This window comes from Prionailurus bengalensis, chromosome A1 (assembly GCF_016509475.1).
Source record: "Prionailurus bengalensis isolate Pbe53 chromosome A1, Fcat_Pben_1.1_paternal_pri, whole genome shotgun sequence".
In the NCBI taxonomy this organism is placed as follows: Eukaryota; Metazoa; Chordata; class Mammalia; order Carnivora; family Felidae; genus Prionailurus; species Prionailurus bengalensis.
This window is the reverse complement of record NC_057343.1, coordinates 82,241,038-82,262,966: the sequence shown is the minus strand read 5'-3', so window position 1 is coordinate 82,262,966 and position 21,929 is coordinate 82,241,038. Positions and strand designations below refer to the sequence as shown.

The following is a 21,929-nucleotide window of genomic DNA, read 5'->3' as shown; positions in this document are numbered from 1 at the left end:
TGGGGAACGTTTCACCCAGGTCGTACCAGATAATCCCTCCCCAGAGGAGGGAGAAGACAACGTAGAACAGCAGTGACCCCCAGATGACAAAGTGGTTTATCCAAGTCCAGTAGTGCGTATCTAGTGCCAGCTGGAAGAAAGAAAGAGGTCGTCAGTCAGGCTGGTACCCGGGCATGCCGGAAGGAGCCGTGACAGCTGGGAACGCGAGCTGGAAAACAACGAGGAAAACACACAAACTGCCACCAACTTCATTTTAGCCAAAACGCCCACATAAAACCGCTTAGGATAAAGAGAACCTTAGGCTTCGAGAGAGAAAGAAGGTAACCATGGCCCACATCCCAGGGAGGCTGCCCCTGCGTGTTTCTCAAACGGGGAGGCCCCAGCGGCACAGTCACTGTGGTGGTTGTCACTACTAAGGAGCTCGCTGGTGGGCTTTGTGCCACGTGAAGACTCAGGCAGATGGTGGGAGGACACACAGAATGGTACCTCGTACAGAATCTGGCTTGACCAGGCGCGCCTGGGGTCTCTGTCGGTTAGGTGTCCGACTCTTGATTTCGGCTCAGGTCATGATCTTACGGTTTGTGGGATTGAGCTCCATGATAGGCTCTGTGCTGACAGCGCTGAGCCTGCCTGGGATTCTCTCTCCCTCTCGTCTCTCTCTCTGCCCCTCCCCCACTCATGAGCACACACACGCACTCATTCCCTCTCTGTCCAAATAAACTAAAAAGAAAAAAAAGAAAAAAGAATCTGGCTTGACTTTTAAAAAACTGAGTTTTCTACAACACATTAATTGTTGTACAATCTTTTTAAAAAGTGTTTATTTATTTTTGAGACACAGTGCAAGTGGGGGAGGAGCAGAGAGACAGAGAGAGAAAGAGAGAGAATCCCAAACAGGTTCCACACTGCCAGCGCAGAGCCCAACTCGGGGCTGGATTCCACAAACTGTGAGATTGTGACCTGAGCTGAAGTTGGATGCTCAACTGACTGAGCCGCCCAGGCACCTCCAACACATTAATTTGTTTTAAAGTAGATTTTAATTATATTGGGGAGGGGGAGAGCTGCTTGTCATTGGAAAGAATTCTGATCTGACTCCTTTTGGAAAGAAAAGGCTCATTCCCTCATTTACCTCCGGTGTAATTCTGGAAGCTCGTGTATTGGGTGGCCCTGTGTGCTGTTGTGCACTTGACTTATTTAAATGACCGACGATCACCCCTGGGCGGCCCAGGAGCTTGCCTGAGCTGCGTGCATGGGGCTCCCACCCTGGCCACAGGTTACGACAGGTGGGGTGGCATATTCTAGCAGGGTCCACTGTAGCTGGAGAAGGCTCACCTTTAGTGTGACCGTAAATACCATCACAGTGAACACCAGTGTCCCGAAGGTCCAGTTTCCAAATATCTGTGGGGAAAACAGTCCAAACGGTGTCTAGTCAGTACACACGATTCCCTTTTCACACTCAAAACCAGAGTGTTAGATGACACATCTCACCGCTCTTGCGTGCCAACACTCCAGACCCCAAAGCTACAGGGACTTTGTTACTCCAAGGGCGAGAAAGTGGCAGTACACGGCACCCCGGGCACCCCAACCCTGGGGCCAGGCCAGCGGTTTGGGGCTCAGAGCCCTTCCTGCATGGGCCCCCCGCCATTGGCCCCTCGCTGCTCCACGAACGCTAAGAGTGAGAAGACACCAGAGCTGGGAGGGGGGGTGTGCACAGCGCTTCTGTCCCGAGTTCATGGGGAAGACATGCTCCCCGGCTGCCAGCTCTGGCCTCGTGCACGCTCAGGAAGAACTCAGGAGACCTGCCTGTTCTCTCTCAAGCTCGACTCAAACACCTGCCTGCTTTGGAAGAAAAACCACCACAAGAATGGCTTGCGGGTGAGGTGACCACGTCACATACAGTGACACTGTACAGACGGGGTTGCCCCTGGAAAGTCACAGGGAAGGGACAAGTGCAGGCAGACAGGACAGAGCTGCACAGAGGTCCCTGGCAGCCAGCGTGGCGGGCCCGGCTTCCCGCCCCCACGACACGCAACTGAGCCACCTGTGGCGAAGCACAGGGTCAGATCACGGAAACAGCTACAGACACAGACACAGAAAACGAACTGCGACTGCCAAGCCTCCTCTTAGGGAAAAGTCAGCCCAGGGCAGGTTTCCTTGTGCAGGACTGATGCTCTCACTGCCTGAGAACTGACCCCCTCCTGGGCCCTGTGAACTGTGCATCTCAGAAAACGCTCCTAGCCCGTCTTTCGGAGGAAACAGCTTTGTTTCACGAAGAATTAAAATGCTAGACGACAAACGGCCTTCTGTCCCGGTTCGTCTTCAGCCAAAGACACGGCCCCCACGCGATTCAGTGGGGTGAACACACGGGCTGGCCTCGCGCTACGTTTAGTGAGGTGGGAAGCTACTGGCAGGACTTGAGGACAAGCAGAGCGTCAGGACTCTGTGCAGGAAACAGGCCGCCCACAGACCCCACCGGTCCCTCACCGGGCTGCAAGTAGAACTGACGCAGGGTTCCTGCCTGGAGGCCATTGTGCCCCAGGGGACACCTGCACTGGCCCTAGACTGTGTTGGCTGCCGCAGGGGGTGGGGGTGGGGGTGGGGGTGCAGGGCTACCAGTGTCCGGCGGGTCCGGACAGGGGTCTGCTAACTGCACGGGGCTCCCCGGCCCCAAAAGGCAATAGCGCCCAGACGAGAAACTCTGATCGGAGCGTGGCCTCGTCAATGCTTAACTTCTGGGGGGTCAGCAAATGTTTTAAACTCTGAGACAGGTCACAGTGTGGCAGCTGTCTACGTGCCCAGTCGGCAGGGTATTTGGTTGTCACTAGAAGCTAACGGAAGGGGTGGCCTGTGGCAGGGCTGGGGCAGCCAGGGCCCGGAGCTGTGCGTGGGCCCACCCGTGGGACCTGGCAGGAAGGCCGCCTCCGCTTCCTGACACTGGGCCCCACGCCTGCAGCCCTCCTTGGCAGGAAACACGGCAATCTCTGTGTAAAGCACTGGCCAACAGCCAGACGTGCGAGTGTGAGCGTGCACCACAGGGGGACGGGGTCCCACTGCCTCCTCAGAGTCGGTAGATCCCTACGTCTGCTAACGACGGCAGACCGGGGCTATGAGTCACGGCCCCCAGTGCCTCGTGCGCTAACACGCGTGGGCCTCAGCTGTAATTTTTATAGGCAAACGATAGCAAAACACAACATGTTGACTCCTGAACAGGAGTTTGGCTGAGGGCCCTGGCAATGAGGACACACCTGCTCTACCTTCACCGTGTCCTCAGCAGGCAGCTTGGGACTCACTGGTACAGTCATGGTGACAGTTCGGTGAACACCCTCCTCACTACAGATGGGAGTCTGCGGGCTAACTGCTAATAGTGCATTTATTGCTGAAGTTCTCGGTCCTCATTCTTAGGGACCATAGGGGCCGGAGGTGGGAAGGCCCAGGACAGGAGTCCCCAACACGAAAGGGTGTCCAGGGCGTTTGTCTCCTGAGTGCCCGATCTGTCCCCCACCCCCCGACAGGGACTTCCTAGTCCTGTTTGGACGACACTGAATGCCCAGGAGGGCACCTCCAAGCCTCCCGCGGCCCCAGACCCTCACGTGCCCTCTGTCCTCTGAGGAGCATCTTGGAGGAAAGCGTTCTGCTCAGAAAAGCCCTCAAACCAGGACCAACTTAATTTTCATGTGTAAAAATACCCACAACAAACATAACTGTTTTCTCAAGATCACGATCATGAAAACACCGTCCACATGCCCCCCCACACGGACTCCCTGCCTCTAGCCCGTGTGCAATGTTCACTGACTTGTGTTACAAAGCACTCCAGCCGTGAGGCTCATTTGAGAACAGCCTGCTTGCTGCTCAACAGGAATAAGTTAATTAGGGTTCAGTGTTCTCGTTGGTGGGACCAGAAGGAGAAATGATTTCGGTTCACGTATCAGTGTAGAAAATGCTCCGCAAGTGAATTTTTTTAAAAAAAGTTACTGATGACTGTTTCCTCAATACTACACGTGATTTATAAATGCTCCCACAGAATGATGTACATCTTAAAAAAGGGTCCTCACCTACCAACAGCCAACGGAAAGGGGCTTCTGAGAGGTAACACCATGAGATGCGTTCCAACCATGGAGGGTGTGTGGCCAGAGATGTGCATCACCATCACCAAACCTCTGCTGCCCAAGGACCAAGGGCGTCATCAGTCACCAGAGATGGCCCCTCGATGCACATGGGTTGTTCAGGTTTATGTGAATTACCATAGAACCAGGCTATCTATGATACCATCTTCGGTCTTGCGGGTGATCTAACCCTCTTACCTCCAAAGCAAACAAGAATTTAAGAAAACCGTCTCAAACCAGGAAAGCTCCATCTAGAGATAAAGAGGCACAAGGGGGTCCAGAACTGGAACAGCAGACGCTTAACCTCGGCCTTGTGCTTGTGTGGAGTGGCCTTGGCCATTCCAGCCTCCCGGGGACCCTGTCCTCCTAGGGAGGCAGGATGGAGATGTGTACCCTGGGCCCCTTGCAGAGGGGCCCCACTCATGACCGAGGACGCCGTGATCATACCATCGCGCTCCCACAGCTCTGGTCATGGCTCCCCACCATCTACACAGAGCTACTGAACGGCAAAAGTTCACCTCTCAAATGTGTAACTGCGGACAAACACCTTATGTTACAGACCTTGTCTGGCACCATTGGCCCTGTGCGCTGGTTCATAGTTTCCCCAGGCTTCTGAGCGGCTTTTCATAGGACGAGACTTCCATTACATGGTTGAACCTTTGTCCCAACGGGCCAGCAAGCACGGCCGAGGGCGGGCCCGGGAAGCTCTGAGCCAGTGAGAGGCAAGGCACCTGCTGGGCTGATCCGGGATGGAGTGGTGGGGACAACCACGCTTTCTGTTTTTGTCTCTCTTTCTGTCCTTGTTTCAAGTCGAACGAGCAGCACTGTGCGCTAACGGATGGCTGAGCAGAGGTGTGCCCTGGTAGTGGGGGATGTAAAGGCACTGCGGGAAAGCCCCGGCCTGGGAGTCAGCTTCCAGGCTCCGGGGGGTTCAAGGCCCCTGAGGACACAGGAACCACGCAACTGACCACAGCGGCATGAGCAGCCGCCACGGAACTGACCACAGTGGCACAAGCAGCTACCATGGAACTGACCCACGGAAAGGACCACGGCGGCACAAGCAGCTGCCACAGAACTGAGCACGGTGGCATGAGCAGCTGCCACGGAAATGACCCACAGAACAGACCCATGGAGGCACGAGCAGTCGCCATGGAACTGACCACAGCAGCATGAGCAACTGCCAAAGAATTGACCCACGGCTGCATGAGCAGCTGCTGTAGGGAGGTTTTGTTGGAAGCACATCAGGGCTCAGGGGTTTGAGCATGAGGAGGGGACACTGCCCAGGCCTCACCAGGGACCTGCAGCTCAAGGCCATGCCCATTAACCAGCAGGTACCAGGCTGCACACGTCTTTTTGTGTGTGTCCATCGCCCACTGAAATCGCTCCGACCGTGCTGCCTAGGAGGCACCTATCGCCCTAAGCCCCATTGAGACGAAGGCAGCTGGGCATGGCACGAACAAAGTAACACCTGAGTCTTGCACAAACACCCTGGTTTGAGTGCTCGCATGTGTGTGTTCCTGTGTCTGATCTCTAGCCCCCTCCATGTTAATGCCAAGCAAACACAGTGGCACTGGGTGAGGGGCCTTTTCGTGGGACCCACAGGCCGCCTCAGTCCTGGCATCTCGGAGTTCTTCCTAAGATACGTGCGACACACCTCCTTAGGGCCCAGCCTGCGAGGAAGCATTGTAGAGATGCCAGGGAATGAGGACAGCTCCGTAACTACGCTGTGGCCCAGTGATGTCCAACAGTTATTTGCGTCAACTGAGGCAACAAATTCTAGAAAAGCATAAGGTTTCAGAAGAGTGAAATCAGACATTTAAAAATCTTTCAAGATTGATTTAGTAAAAACTTGATCTGAGCTACGATGAGAGGTAAGAAGAAGGAAAAAACAGATCAGTCACCAGGGAGGGGACAAGTGGGCACAGTGGGCGGGGAGGGTGCACTCCTGAAGGAACAAACCAGAAACAAAGTGGGGAGGAGGCCCAGGTACTCAGCTGAGGAGGGTCTGCCCCGGACACCACCACTGGGGCCAGTGAGGCCACCAGACCCGGGAGGTGCTACGGTGGGGATGGCCCTGAGGTGCGTCCACGCGCCCCGGTGCGCCCCCCGTGCGTCCCTGAGGCCCGGGTCTGCCACACTTACAGCAATGTCCCCACTGCGCCTCCCGGGCCTGGGACGGTGCTTCACACTTACGGGAAGTTCGGACATATAAAATCAACTTAAAGAGTGTCACTGAGTCGGCCGGCAGCCGTGACACGGACCACCCCCTCCCTCACCGACCCGGGAGGAAACACCACGTACAAAGGACCAAATGCAGACACACCGGCCTGACGCGGCTCCAGCCCTGAACTGGAAGCCAGCAGCAGCTAACACCATTTCTACCGACAAAGCACACAGAAGAAGTCACATTTCAAAATATTTCGAGAAATATTTTATTTTTAGCGCACTCCAAAACATACAGACAAACCCACAGTTTCTTACCATGTGTGTGTTGGTGGTCATTATCTGAGAGTGGGGAGGGAAGCGAGTGGCAGAAAGAAAAAAAGCAAAGATACCAATAAAACAACCCCCAGAGATGATGCGAACACCCAGAGCCGAGCGGCCACTAGAAAACGCTAACTCCTCACCACGAGGGGAACAGGTCCTTAGGTGCGCATGTGGGAAAACACACTACACTGTGTCAACTACAGAATTAATCCCCAAAGGAAATAAGAGGTGCTGGCACGACCGGATTAGTGCTGGATTCGCAGCTAATGGGACGTGCAGATTACACTGGGTCTGATCTCGGAGGGGGCTTCCCACAGGGGCAGCGCTCCGCAGAGCCCAGCATGGCCTGACGTGCCACGACCCTGGAGCGACTTGGTGGAGGGGTGCCTGAATGCCAGGAGCCCCACCGGCTATGCTGACCCGTGCCCGCCCGAGTCCCCAGCAGCCAGCAAGATGCGGCTCTGCACTCACCTGCCCGTTGCTGGTCACCGTTGTGTTTTCAAACATGAAGTAAGCACCAAAGAAAAACACCAGGGCATCAAACACTCCCAGGAATGTCCAATAAATGAACACGCGCCAGCGAAGGAGTGCATTCTTGGCGATATCTCTGTGTGAGCAAACAGAGGAGAACGCGTTTCAGGAGAACCAGGCTCACATAATGACCGGGCCACCCCCAGGCTCTGTAGGGACCATCTGTCCAGAAGGCCCCCTGTGTCACCGGACTGTCCCAGGCTGCACAGCCGGCGGGCTCAGCCGAGCTATGAAACTGGGTTATGGGGTAGCGGGCCCAGTGCCAGGGTCCGGGTCTGGCTGTGGTCGCCCCGCCTGTGCAGGTCTTTCCCCATCTGCCTGACACCCTGTGCAGTCTGAGTCTGAGTCTGCCAACAATGTTGGAGTACAGCTCCAAAAAAGAAGAAAAACATCTTTTCCTTATTATTAAAAAATAGTTTTTAAGCAAAAAAGAGCACTGTGAGATCAAATCTGTTAACTTTTCTTTTTATCTCGCTGAAGGGAACATACCTGGATTTTTAAAAAATTTTTTCTAATGTTTGCTTATCTTTGAGAGGGACACAGAGTATGAGCAGGGGAGGGGCAGAGAGAGAGGGAAACACAGAATCCGAAGCAGGCTCAAGGCTCTGAGCTGTCAGCACAGAGCCCGACGTGGGGCTCGAACTCACTGTGAGATCATGACCTGAGCTGAAGTCAGATGCTCAACCGACTGAGCCACCCAGGTGCCCCCGGTTTTTAGTTTCTTTTTTTTTTTATAATTTTTAAAAATGTTTTTATTTATTTTTGAGACAGAGAGAGACAGAGCATCAGCAGGGGAGGGGCAGAGAAAGAGGGAGACACAGAATCCAAAGCAGGCTCTAGGCTCTGAGCTGTCAGCACAGAGCCTGACGCGGGGCTCGAACCCATGAACTGTAAGATTATGACATGAGCCGAAGTCAGACAGTTAACTAACTGAGCCACCTAGATGCCCCAGAACATACATGGCTTTTTAAAGGATAATTTAGGCTATAAACGCACTGGGGTCACGAGGGGAAAGAACTCATCCCAGCTCCTTCCGGAACTGCTGAGAAACAGGTGAGGTACAAACTGACTTACTATGCACATTTCAAACGCACCACGAACCCTCTACCTAAATCGTCCACTTCAGGTACGTCGCTTTCTCCTGCCAGGGCTCCCGGTGCAGCAAGTGTAGCTGCTGAGGCTGGCGCTGCTGGTGGCTAAGTGCTGTGTGGCACCTGTCCCGGGGGCTTGTACCTGTACAGGGAAGGGTCCCTCCTGAGCGTGTCTATGCTGACGTGCTGCTCCATCAGGCTGTACAGGAGAATCGGGAGGGACGTAAAGCTGATGTTGTACAGGGTCAGGTAGGCAGTGTCATACAACGTCTGCAGGAAGGACAAAGTCACACTGAGAACAGCACCCGGGGCCTCTCGACAAACTTTTCTGATGGTTTTTCAATTTGGAAACACCCAGAGACACGAGCATTCTAGAATGCACACAGAGCCATGCTTCCGCAGCTACAGACAGCCGGACGCTTGCCAACCCTTCCTGACGTCAACTGTCGTGTTAAAACCACGGCTGACCCAGGCCTGACCGGGACCCACCCCACTCAGCCACCGCAAGGTGTTGCTTAAAAGTTGGCAATTTTGGTGGCCATCTTCAAGCTTCAATCTTCCCCATCCCAGCCCCTCTGCTGGAAACAAGTAAGTGATGGAAAGGGGGTAGCCGAGGGGCCGCTGCTCTCCTTGGCCAGGCGAGACGGCCTCCAGCCGGCACACCTGAGTGTGCAGATGTCGATGGTGGGGCACCCGGGAGAGGGTCTCAGATGCCGACTGTGTCCTCTCAGGGCAGAAAGTTAGGGCTTTTGTGGACGGTGAGCATGGGTGGGGCACATGAACCCGCCACAGGGTGCTGCACCGCTGACCAGCTCCCCCTGAGGCCTGCCCACCCCTGCGGCCTGCTCACCCCCCGCGGCCTGCTCCCCCTGTAGCCCATTCCTCCCCTGCGGCCTGCTCCCCTGCTACAGTCTGCTCACCCCTGCAGCCACCCCCACGGGGAGGGAGGTACGGCCCATCTGACCTCAGGCAGTTGGACTCACCTGTTGTGAAAACCCACAGAAGAACTGGTATAAAAACTGAGGGAAAATGAAGCAGACGTTCTGAAAGGGAAGCCACATCCCGGTTAGTTCAGTGGCAGCCATGAGAGGCTCTCCCTCCTAAGCCGTCCACGTACTGAACCTTCCCTGCAGGCAGTGACCCAGGGTGCCCTGTACTCTCACGAGAGGGGTGAGGGCTTCTGAAGCCTACTCTTATTTTCAGGGCACAAAGCACACATTCTGGTCCCTCTGTTAACAGAAACGTGATGGAAACTGGTTGCAGAGGAAGGAGAAAGCAACGTGGGCGTGAGTATGACCAGGGCCGAGTCCAAGCACAAGACGGAGGACTCGTGCAAGGACGTCCTCCTCGTGGCCACGTACAAGCGCACGTTATCAGTTCCATGCTCGATCTGCGCGCGCAGGCGAGTGCCCGCTTCCTCCTTAGAAGCAGGGTCAGTGCCTCCCTGTCAGACCATCCCCGTGGTTCCTACAGCACCTGACAGCCACACACTGCCCCGTGTGGGTGACCCAGCACGGGAGCCCTTCCTACCTTGTAGAAGAAGTATTGCACGAGCTCAGATATCCTGATGTAATATAAATGCCCGTGAACAAGCAGCATCTTCTTCAAGTGCTTAAACTTCGGAATGGCGTAGTCACTGTTCCTTGCGGCCTGGCGGCCTTCCTTCCCAATGACACCTGCCAGAGAAAACGCTGTCTCAGCACCGCGACAGAAAACAGTGTGGAGCGAAACAAGGTGCAAGCGAACACAGGCCAAGAGACGCCCCGCACCACACGGTGCCCTGTGCCTGAGCCCTGGTCCCACCTCTGGCCCCTCCTGCCTCACCGGCCAGGAATACAGGGCTGGGGCACACGGGCAGCTCACCTATGCCCACATGGGCCTCCAGGATCATGCTGACGTCATTGGCACCGTCTCCGATGGCTAAAGTGATAGGGTGCTCTTTTGAAAGTTTGATTAATTTAACAATCTGGAAAACAAACAGAGGCAGAATTTATCTTCTCTGTTTTCTGTGTGGGTTATTCACTAACTAGGCAGAAATAATGCAGATGTAAAGTTACATAAGGAGAAGGAAGCGACGATCTGGCTCGAGTGCATGGAGTAGTTCAATCCGTTTTCTCCACAGGGGATGAAATCCCTTTCGTGTTGGGCAGAACTAAGTAAAGACAAGGCAGCTGAAGTGGGGTTATGAGGAAGTAACGTGGGAAAGGCTGAAGACGGAAACAGGAAGTAAATCCAGTAGTTCCTGGTTCCTGCTACACGTGCGGCTTTAAACATATGGGATGCGATAAACTTGTAGGAAAAACCTAAAGGTTACATCCTGTCGGATGATACAGCCGTTCCAAGCTATCTGGTATCCAGCATCGATTTCTCACAGGTAGGCTGCTTCTGATGCTATTTTCATTGTCAAAGTTGTCGTGTGTGCAAATCCAATCTGGCAATTCGATGCAATTAATAATTTTAAGTGCGTAGGCCATTTTTCTGTAATCTTTCTCTCCGTTTACGTGTCTCAGAGCAGCAGTTCAAGTAAACCAAAAATGATAAGGAGTAACATGTGGAGCCTGTTCGGATTCTGTGTCTCCCTCTCCCTCTGCCCCTCCCCTGCTCATGCTCTCTCAAAAATAAATGAATGTTGAAAAAATTTTTTTAAATAATAATGTGGGGGAGGGAATACTTTCGGCTAAAATGTGTATTCTTTGTTGTACAATAATACTATAGAGGCACTTGGGTGGCTCAGTTGGTTAAGCATCCGACTTCGGCTCAGGTCACAATCTCGTGATTTATGGGTTTGAACCCCGAGTCGGGCTCTGTGCTGACAGCTCAGAGCCTGGAACCTGCTTCGGATTCTGTGTCTCCCTCTCTCCCTGCCCTCCCCTGCTTGTGTTCTGTCTCTCCCTCAAAAATAAGTAAACATTAAAAAAAGATACCCCACCCCCCATCACAAATCAGAGCTGGCTGGAACCAGCAGCTCCTGGCGCTGACCCCCACCCCAGCGGCTGTTGGGGCCGCACCTGGGCCTTCTGCAGGGGCGCCATGCGACAGCAGAGCACAGCACTGCAGTTCCGGCAGATCTCAAGGAAGAGCTCCCGGTAGTTCGCACAGCTCCCGTCCTCCCTGGGCTTCATGATCAGAGACAGCGCGGCTCCATCAATGATGAGACCGTGGTCCTGCATGTCTGCCGAGAGTCTGTTTAATCACACAAACCAGAGACGTGACTCAGTAGCTAGGTCCATAGACTCTACCAGACTACGTCAGTTTTCTGAATATCTACAGAGGTTATAAACTGATGATCGAAGGATCAAGAAAGTGGTAATCCGGTTTTACCAGCAGCCTCTAGAGTACCAGACATGACACCCTTGAGCACATTTTAAAGTTGGGTTTCAATTAAACATTCTCATGCCCCCTAGGCAGAGCAAACAACGAGTTCTCACTGTGGTTTCACATGCCTGTTCCAGCACTTTTCCACAACAGATGGAGAGTGCACATCTCGTGGCCGGCACAGGTCGGTGTTTATCCCCAAAGCCCCACTACGGCGGCGGGGCCGTGGCCTCACAGCTGACCTCTACGGGCATCCCGTCTGGAGGACAGGGCTTGGGAGGAGCACAGTCAGAATGGGTCCTTTTGCTAGGTTTCCACGTTACGAGAACACCCCCATTCCCCCCAGAGGGGGACCCACAGACCAGGTGGAGGGAAACATCTTTGCTCTGCTTCTGAATCATTTAACATTTGCAGGTGACGAGAGCTTTACTACGTTAATGACAACCTAACAGGACTCGGATGCCCTCTGACCGCAGATCATGGGTCTGATACCAGCAAGGACAGCGTGGGTTAAGACGTGAATAAAATGCTGAGCATCCTTGGAAAAAACAACTCTCAGGTATATCCTGTTTTCTCTTAGCAAACAAGCATGCATTATTAACATTTCTCTCTTCGCTCTGGCAGATGCCCTGAGGAATCCACAATACAGCCCCCGAGTGGCTTACAGGCAGATGAGAACCATCCCACCCCAGTGGTTTACAATCAGGCCCTTCTGCACCCTTCAGCAGAAGTTTGAAAGTGAACACACACACACTCACAGACACACACACACAGACACACCCGTGGACACAGAGAGACACACTCAGCCATGGAAATACACACACAGAGACATACTCTCAGACACATTCACACACACACTCACACACTCATACACACAGGGACACATACACAGACACACTCAGACATGGATACACAAAGACATACACACAGACGCATACTCACAGACACACAAAATGACACACCCGTGGACACTGAGAGACACACCCAGACATGGATACACACACACAGACATACACACACACACACATGGACACACACACAGACACACTCAGACATGGATACACACAGACACACACACAGATGTGCACTCATGCGCACTCACAGACAGACAGACACACACACACACACACACACACACACACCCCTCTTCTGCAGAAAGACACGTCACAGCTGCTATGAAGAACTAGCCTTGGCCTCATCCCGCTGTTCACGGTGACCACACGAACGTGCGATGATGCCCAGGGACAGACCCACGTGGTCCACAGGGGCACCGAAGCCAGGCCCTGCTAGTGGAGGGGACGGGGCACCGCCTACCCTGAGAAGTTGTCCCTGGTTAAGCTCCCGCTGTGGCGCAGGACGGTCTTGCTCAGCTCAAACAGGACGTCGTGCAGACTCTGCTCCTCTATCTTCTTGGTGGTGAGCTCGAGCAGCTGTGTGTTCCTCCTGAACAGCTTGCAGGCATAGCAGGTGGCGGCCGCCGTCTCCATCTTGTCCCCAGTGAGGACCCAGACTTTGATCCCCGCCTTCTGCAGAGCCTCGATGGTATCGGCGGCTTTCTCCTGGAGCCTGAGCAAAGATGAGACCCGCAATTGTGTGTGTGACAAAGGCAAATCGAAGCCGAGAGTTTCAGACTTGCGACCCGTGAAGCTATCTTTGTTGGCCCAAAACTAAGAAGCATCAGGCCACTAGCTTGTCATCTTACCAGGAAGGGCCAGATAAGCGGATATCTTTTGCCAGGAGAGCACTTCCTAACTCCCAAGACAAACACCCATGGCGTATCAAGTTAAGCGTCTGTCGTGCACAATTCCCATGAGGTAAGCCGGCACTGTCTAGCTGGGACTTCCCGCTTACAGAGGGCTTAATCAATTACAAGAAGGACAGTAACCACCAACAAAGTCTTGACCAGGAAAAACGGGGTCAGGAAAAGAGGTGGTCAGTAAGTGTCACGGTCTTTTCCTTTGGGGTGAACTTGGAATTCTGCCACTGGTCATGCTGGAGCCTCTAAGCGATGTGTGATACCGACAATGCCAGCAGGGGATCCTCCATGATTAACCCCCTTCTACGTGCAAACCCAGAGCGCACAGGGTTTACACGATGTGTACAAGGTTGCACGGCTCTGACCACATCAGTCAGGATCTTGCTGGGCCTGGAGGCCTGGTTTCAAAGCCACGTCTGCCTTATCTGGGCCCCGCCATTCTTCCCAGATTTTAGAGTCTGGGCTTTCGACGGGCATATGAAGTAGTGCGCCATGACCCTGTCCAGGACTGGATGAAAAGGGCAGACAGGATTCTAACTGGAGTGACCCGATTACACTGGGGGTAAGCTTCCCTGCTAAGGCCTCTAGCCCATCCAACCTCAGCAGCCCAGAGACAAGAGAAAACATCTCTAATTTCTTTGGTTTTCAGCAGAGTCGGTCAGGGTTTCTAGGGAAATGATTTGCAACTGAATATCATCACTTCAAAGCCACTGGCGCCCACCTGCCCCTGGGCATCTACTCTGTTTTCGAGGTCCCGACTCCCCACAGAGTTACTCTGCTCCCTGGACCCTCATGAGGGTCTGCAGACGCGGCTCCCCCATCCAGACCCTCCTCTCCCTGTACCTCTGGTCCTGAGCACAAGCTACGTTTCCTGTGTTGGTGCCTGAGGACCTGGTCTGGCCAGAGTCAGGGAAGGAGTTACAGACACAAAATCAAAGCCAAACACATCCCCCAACACCCTGTCAAGATTGGGAAGTCACCGAGTGCTCGTTAAAGACACTGGGAATTGTAGGTTTCCAGTGAGGACTTAAATTTGGGTCCATTTATACCTTAAAGACTCTGAAACTTTATGGGACGTAAACTTCCAAGAAATGCCCGCAAAGTTTCTGCTTCATCCTGTAAATGAGGTATTTTTTCTTTTCCTCCCCTGCTACTCTCTCAAGTCACAACAGCAAGAGACGCCCATGTGTCCGTGCGCGAGGCCTGAGCTCGCCTCAGCCTCGTCACAGAGCGGTGGTGGCTGAGAAGCCCTTCCTTCCAAGTACGGGAAAGTACATGGTTGGCAATCTCACCAGTTATTGGTAGTGGTTTCTGCAATATTCTACTCCACTGTTTTAAATTTCTTCAATGAGAAATGACAAATACACTGTGTTCGTTAAGATCTAAAATGTGTCACTTGAACTTGGAAAGGACTAGTGACAAATTAGGAAGAGAATTAGTTACTGATGGACTCTACAGAATAATTTAAAAATGACCCCCTCTCTTGACTATCCCTGACATCATGTGAAAATGCCAACTTGTCCCTTAGGCCAAGTGTGACTTTCAGGGTCCTTATTCATGTAATTAAAACGTGGTCCAGTCACGACCTCCCAGTGACACCACCCCAAGGCCTGCTTGTCCCAATGTGGACACATGTCCCCGTGAGGATATCAGGTGCAGTGGCCCGTCCCCTGAGCGTCCATGGGCCCTGATGCCACAGCACACAGCCACCTTCTCCTGAAGACACAGCGTGTCCACTACCTGTCCTCAACAGCCGTGGCACCAAGCAGAATGAGGTCTTTCTCTATTTGCTCGTAGGCCTCCGCCAACTTCTTTTCACGATCCTGAAGGGCCACCTTCGCGGCCTGCAGCAGTGTGCAAACACCTTCATATTCTTCGGGGATCAGCCTTTTGTAGGCAACGCACAGAGTTCGAAGTCCCTCCTGTGGGATACAACGCAGCCTTTATTGCTGAAACGCTGTCTTCTAGTAGCTCTCCCAGTACCCCCTCCCTCTAATTAGAAGAACTATCAGCCAGCCCTCAAAGGGATCAGTCACTAACAGCTGAATTGCATCCCCGTTAAACACAGACAATCATCACAGGTTACAAAACTTCAACGTATGCAGGGGAAGCAGGCACACCCACACCCTGGGAAGAGAAGCCTTTCTTCTTTTATTTCGACAAATGAAGAGTTAAACTTTTTTCAGAACATGATTTGCAATTTTGTTTTATTGTAAATATCAAGTGATTTTTCTAAAGCAACAGTTTTTACACAGGGGAGTTTGTGACACAGACTTAGCACCCACTGAAGGAAAAAATGCTCAGTTATTTATCGAACCTCATGGGTCCACAGGACAGAGAAACAGAATCTGAGACAGTGGGTTTACTGTGATGGTAAGTCTGGGTGTCACCACACAGAACACATGCCAGCAGCCAGCGAGGCTCAGTCGGTGCCTGAAGGGCCACACCGATCCCATCAAGCATTGTTTCCTTCTCGTCCAGAGGAAGTGAACCTTCACGAAGGTCTGCCTGATGCTCTGAGGATGACTTCTGGTTGGTCTGTCTGCCTCCTTGTTCTTTCAGCCCCGACTTGCCTAATCCCAGGAAAAGAGCCAGAGTCCTTCTACAATCGGCCCAAATTCTGGCAGAATCCTGGTGTGTAAGATTTTTTAAATGAGTTCCCAGATTATGAGCTCAAGTTGTCCGTCACCACCAGGAAATGCCTCAAGTCTCTAAGACCTTCAAACGTGGCTGAAGGACACACCCACGGAGCAGTCAGCCTCTGTCATCCCAGAATTCTTCAAACAGTGAGTGTGAACTGTAGGCCGAAGATTCCAGGAATAAAACGTTTGTTTGTAAAAGTATACGGTGCTGGTGTCGTGGAGACAGAGTAGAATACCTCTCCGGAAGCCTCCAGCTAAGTGCTGCTGACACCCCGGACACTACAAAACAACACAGATATACGAGCAAAGCCAGACAAATGCACTACGAGAAAATTAAAGAACCATGTCTTACAAACACAGATGCAAAAACCCTCCACAAAGTACCAGCAAGATGAATCCAAGAGCACACCCAGAGGCCTACGCCACAGGACCAAGTGGGATTTACCCCCGGAGGCAAGGATTCGGCACAGGAGCGTCCATCCGGTGACACATATTCACACATCTCAGCAGAATGGAGGCAACCACCCTCACGGCCTCCAACTTTAGAACTAGAAGGTGGTGCCTGTGTGCCGTGGACACTGCTCGGCTCGCACAGGGACCAGGTGCCGACACACCAGAAAGGCACACTCAGTACCGTTCCGTTCTATTTACATCACACTCCTAATGATGAAAGCCGCAGATGGCAAACAGACCGAGATTGGCAGGGCCTGGAAGGGGCCTCGAAAGGGCAGCTGGGCCTGGAAGGGGCCGGGAAGGGGCGGCTGGCCCGGGAAGGGGCGGCTGGCCCGGGAAGGGGCGGCTGGCCCTGGAAGGGGCTGGGAAGGGGAGACTGGACCTGGAAGGGGCTGGGAAGGGGTGACTGGGCCTGGAAGGGGCCAGGAAGGGGCGGCTGGGCCTGGAAGGGGCTGGGGAGGGGCGACTGGGCCTGGAAGGGGGCCGGGAATGGGCGACTGGGCCTGGAAGGGATTGGGAAGGGGCTGGAAAGGGGTGGCTGGGCCAGGAAGGGGCTGGGAAGGGGCAGCTGGGCCTGGAAGGGGCACTGGGCCTGGAAGGGGCTAGGAAGGGACTGGGAAGGAGCTGGGAAGGGGCAGTTGGGCCTGGAAGGTGTCTCAAAAGGGCAGCTGGGCCTGGAAGGAGTGATGGGCCGGGAAGGGGCTGGGAAGGGGCGACTGGGCCTGGAAGGGGCCGCGAAGGGGCATCTGGGCCTAGTAGGGGCAGCTGGCCTGGGCAAGGGGCAGTGTGGATCTGCACCCCTGCGCAGTGGGCCAGGAAGCTGCTCAAGTGACATAATGACCAACGGTTTGGACCAACGCCTGTCCCCGGGCTCTAACACCACACTCCAGTTCGGGAAGATTCGAAGAAATGGGGCACTGGGGAGGGCACAGGGCACCCTCCACACTGTCTCCATGGCCCCCTGGGACTCCACATTATTTCAACATAGAGTCACAAATGCAGTGGCCCTATAGGTGCCTCCACTCAGGCTTGGACAGTAGGGGGGTTCCTGGGACAGTGACCATGGCAGCCCCTTGAGTCTGCAGAGGACCTGTGAGCATGTGAGGGGACCCCCAGTGCCAGGAACGAATGGTCAGGTCAAGGGGCAAAGCGGTCCTAGAAGCCAGGCTGGAGACCCCAGTCCACAGGGCACCACTGGACAGGACAGCACCTGACGCATGCTAAAGCCGTCATCTGAACAAGGTGAGCCTCTTCCAGAACAAATCCGTGCCCGGAGGGAACACAGGGCAACCCCGCACCTAACAAGGCAGCGTCCTCAGGCCGGATCCCGTCAAAGGCCACCAGCACACGCAAAGGGGCAGAGAGCACTACCCACAATGAGGACATTAAGCACTCAACTGAGGTGAAGTAAAGCCGGCAGCAAGGTCAGAACTAGGAGAAGCCTATCAGACAGCCACTATGACCATGTAACCGACAGCAGCAAGTTACACACAGACACCCACGGAACAAAGGCCTGACATCCGAGAAATCTCCGGGCAGGAAGGGTGGCTGATGAAACCCTGCTCGAGATGTGAGTGGGCACGAAGACGGGGTGACAGAAACTACCCACGACGAGGGAGAAGATGGTTTAAAAAGAAGAGAGCTGGGGAGCACTGGAGCAGCCAGGGAGTCCCAGCTGGAGTCCTGGGAAGGCAGCGGCGGAAGAAACACCCGAAGACGCACTGGCTAGGAAATTCCCCAACCTGATTAAGAAACCTGTGAACCCACAGACCCAGGTGCCTGGAGCAGCCTGAGCACAAAACAGGGTCGCTGCGTCAGAGCAGGTTGGGACCGCCTGCCTGACCACGCCATCAGAAGAGTAGATACAGAGAACAGAAACGGGGACAGCGGCCTCACGGAGCAACAGGGAACACGCATCCGTCCCAAGACACAACACGGCTGTTTCCACAACGGCCCCAAATGGGGAGAAGCCACCCGTGTGTGGAGAAGGAAGTTGGGAAGCCATGCCTGCCGCGCTGCCAGGGACGGTGTCTGTGGGCGCAGACAGCACGGTCCTGACGCACTCAGGGGGAGAGTCTGGCACCGTCTGAAGGCAGTCGTGAGATGCAGGTGGCCCGGCGCAACCTTAACGCCAGAGGCGAGGCTACCAGGGAAGGACCGTGACATCCATGCTGTGGGCACCGCTTCGGGGGAGGAGCCAGGGCCACGATGATTCCCACAAGGAACCGCTGTCTTGAGGTCGGGGGTTTCCAAGGTGCACTGAGCCGCTGTTGCGGTGGAGCGCGCGGGGTTCTGGCCCGTGGGCCCCCTCCCCCTGAAAGAAGGGGGGCTTGGACGGTGGACCCCAGAAGGGCGGGAGTACCACCAAATCAGCATCCTGGGTGCAGGGAAAACTGTGCGGGCAGAGCCAGTCCTGTTTGATGGCTGTGCCCAGGAGCGCAGCCAGCGTCCCGGCCATCTGTCGTGGGAACAAGGCCTCCCGCCACTTCAGACTTGGTGCCAAAGCGACTCGCTGCCCCTCGGGGTGACCGGCACACCTGTACCAACACACGTCACCCCAGAGTCAGGTGTACATGCGCCCTCGGGCGCTCGACAGAAGCACAAACAGGATCCTCGCCTCTGGGCAGTGACACGGCTCAGCCTTCTCAAACCTGCAGCTTACCGCCAGATTCCTGACGGTTGGTGTAGTTGCCCTGCTCGGCCGGCAGGCGTTAGGAGGCACCTGCACGGGAACCTGAAGGTGGAGTCGCGCACTCGGACGGCAGTGCTCAGCCAGGTGGGCATGCCCAGGGCACAGAGGCACCTCCCAGTCACAGACACGTCCGATGCTATGACATCGAGTTCAATAAATGTGGACACTTGCGTGAGCATCATGGAACGTTTATGACGTTACTTGTGAAGTGGAGGTGGCGTTGAAGACTCAGGACCCGTTCTCCAAGGTTACTGGGGCCCAAACTCCATGGCTTCGCGATTCTTAAATGTCATGTTCTGTGGATTGCTGCAGTGGGGACAAAGCCCTGGCTGAGGGTTTGCAGGTGGTCTCAAGGGCACACACGCTCCTGCTCGGACTGCGGTCCTCCGTGGGGCAGGCCGTGCGCAGTGAGAGCAGGCAGAGCGACCCCCTTCAGAACGAGACGCGGGGGGGAACCACACAGGAGAACCACAAGGGAAAGCATCAGCACGAGTTTTAAAGCGAATCACCAGAAATCCTCAGGATCCCAACACAGTCACCACAGATGTGCTTAAATTCTGACCCCCCCTGACACCGCTAGCCCCACCTCACAACAAAAACAAGCCGTAGCCTGCCCAGTCGGGTGCCGGGGGGGGGGGGGCGGTGGTGGCGGGCACCCAGGGGCACCCAGGTCAGCGGCACCACCAGGTTTCTACTCCGTCGAAGGCACACGCAGGACAGAACAGGACGCTGGCAGCCAGCCTCCCCCCCCCCCCCCCCCCCAGTGTGGGACAACTGTGCAGCCCTCCAACCAGCTCACCACCGCGTTGCGCTCCACTCTGGAACGGATCTGGTCAACTTTGCCTTCTATCACGCGGGGAAATATTGAAGAGTCTGCTCCTTTGCAAAACAGATAGATTTCTCCTACAAAATGAGAAAAAAAAGACGCTTAATCATAACGCAGAGAAGACTAGACCCTTTTTCACATTTGCTTTTGTTAAGAAACAAAAATAGGGACGCAAGTGCTGAGACATCGTAGGGATTTCCCGAGACCCGTGAACACGCGCCGTCGGGGAAACTGAAGCCACGCGCTACAACGCGGCCTCTGCGCCTCCCGGCAGGACGGGCCACCACTGTCACTGCCCTCTGGTTCGGCCTGGCCAGGTGGGCATCCTGCTGTCCTTCACGTCACCAAGACCACAGGGACATCTGTTGTGAAATGCCCCCGACACATCAATGTTCCCACCGTGCACACCCTGGTGCTGAGACACATGCTTCCCTACCCTTGAGATAAACCAATTTCCTCTTCCAGGGAAGCAGAAAAGCTCTCCAGCCAAGATGAAGAGATCAACAACACAGAAGTGCCGCTCTGGTCAACAGGCCCCTGGCACCCAGGGGCTCTTTCTTTTCCAGCCACAAATCTCCTGGCCCGAAAAACCACGCAGCACACAGCTAGGCCAGCTTTGTCTGCATGCGGCTCCTGAAACACCGTGAGGTCAGTCCATGACAGTGGCAGCGGCCATGACTGGTATTGTCACCCGCCTTTAGACAGGAAGCGCAGACATCCTAGCCTGGGGCTGGTCTTGGAATTCCTAGACACTGGTGGCCCTCAGGGGAAACCAAGTCCAGAGGCACCAGGAGGGGCGGCCACTGCTCCTAGGGGGGCAGCTGAGAAATGGCCGTGGGGAGGGCACACCCCTGGGGCGACGGCTAGTGAGACTGCTTGGCTGGACAGCACGGGAACCTGGATGAGGGTGCCTGAGCTCAAGTGTGGCATTCGGAGCCCAGCTAGGTTCATCCCCTTGATGCCAGAGAGGACTCCCTCCTGCACACAGAGTGAAAACATGTAAAATAGCACAATTCAGGGGCATCTGGGTGGCTCACTCAGTTGAGTGTCTGACCAGCTCAGGTCACGATCTCACGGTTCGTGGGTTCAAGCCCCACGTTGCCTGCAGCCTGCTTTGGGTTCTGTGTCTCCCTCTCTCTCTGTCCCTCCCCCCCACCCATGCTTTTTCTCTCTCTCTCAAAAATAAACATTAAAACCCCCCCTAAAACACAGCACAATTTATGCTCACCAAAGCCCTGAAACTAAAGCTAAAGTCAGCCTACAGCCAGAAAAGATGGTGTCTGGTGACATATGGAGCTGGGCAGGGCCACACGGGGCAGGAAGCCAGATCCCCAGGACACGCCCACCAACTGTGTGGGTTTTTTATCACGAGCCGGGAAGAGTGGGGCCTGGGCTGGCCCACAACCAGCCCGGGGGCAGAACCCACTCCTGACTCCAGCCATGACTTCCAGCCAATCGTGCAAGTTGTCAGACATGGTTCACGGCAATAATGCTAGTCGAGACAACATAATGATGTGTTCCCGCTTTTTTCTAGAAAAATCATGATGACTCAAGGCACTGGCTCGGGAGTGGCTTAAATTTCCCACTGTCTTAACTTGTCAATCGCTCAATACATTCCACCAGGGATGTGTTTGGCCTTGGGGCTTGGTTACCGACAGCCCCCGACATGAAAATGACCAGAGTGTGAATCAAACTTTAACCTGCAAAAAAGCAGGAGCAGACAGCACGTGGAACCACCCCTGGATCCTGCTCTTGCAAGTTTGTCCACGAGCAGGAAGAACCCAGCAGAGTGAACGCACAGTGAGGCACCCGCAGCACAGTGAGCATGTCCATGGCCCCGGGAGGAAGCCCATGCCGTTAACTGGCCGGGGGGCTACGGTCCCCCAAACCCGTTAGGTTGTAAAACCAGCGCAATTAGCGTTCTCTCCAGGGATGCGTTACTACCCAAAGAACAGTTCATTTAATTATTCAAACTTCTCTTGAAGCAAGTTGGCACAGAGGCTGGTGCACATGGCACGTGGCCTGTCCTTGTGAGC

General features: G+C 54.5%; 1 protein-coding gene across 2 annotated transcripts in view; it reads right to left on the bottom strand.

Annotated features, from left to right (window-relative positions):
• Nucleotides 1-21,929, bottom strand: part of ATP11A (ATPase phospholipid transporting 11A) — a 121,178-nt gene that overhangs the window by 11,091 nt on the left and 88,158 nt on the right. For both annotated transcript variants that reach the window (XM_043583092.1, XM_043583101.1), the window contains exons 17-27: nucleotides 19,867-19,970; nucleotides 15,021-15,202; nucleotides 12,839-13,090; nucleotides 11,218-11,392; nucleotides 10,073-10,175; nucleotides 9,740-9,885; nucleotides 9,193-9,252; nucleotides 8,352-8,479; nucleotides 7,059-7,194; nucleotides 1,330-1,395; nucleotides 27-130 (exon numbers count right to left, since the gene is read on the bottom strand). In XM_043583092.1, coding sequence (XP_043439027.1) covers nucleotides 27-130; nucleotides 1,330-1,395; nucleotides 7,059-7,194; nucleotides 8,352-8,479; nucleotides 9,193-9,252; nucleotides 9,740-9,885; nucleotides 10,073-10,175; nucleotides 11,218-11,392; nucleotides 12,839-13,090; nucleotides 15,021-15,202; nucleotides 19,867-19,970 — 1,456 coding nt within the window. The remainder of the gene's footprint in view (nucleotides 1-26; nucleotides 131-1,329; nucleotides 1,396-7,058; nucleotides 7,195-8,351; nucleotides 8,480-9,192; nucleotides 9,253-9,739; nucleotides 9,886-10,072; nucleotides 10,176-11,217; nucleotides 11,393-12,838; nucleotides 13,091-15,020; nucleotides 15,203-19,866; nucleotides 19,971-21,929) is intronic.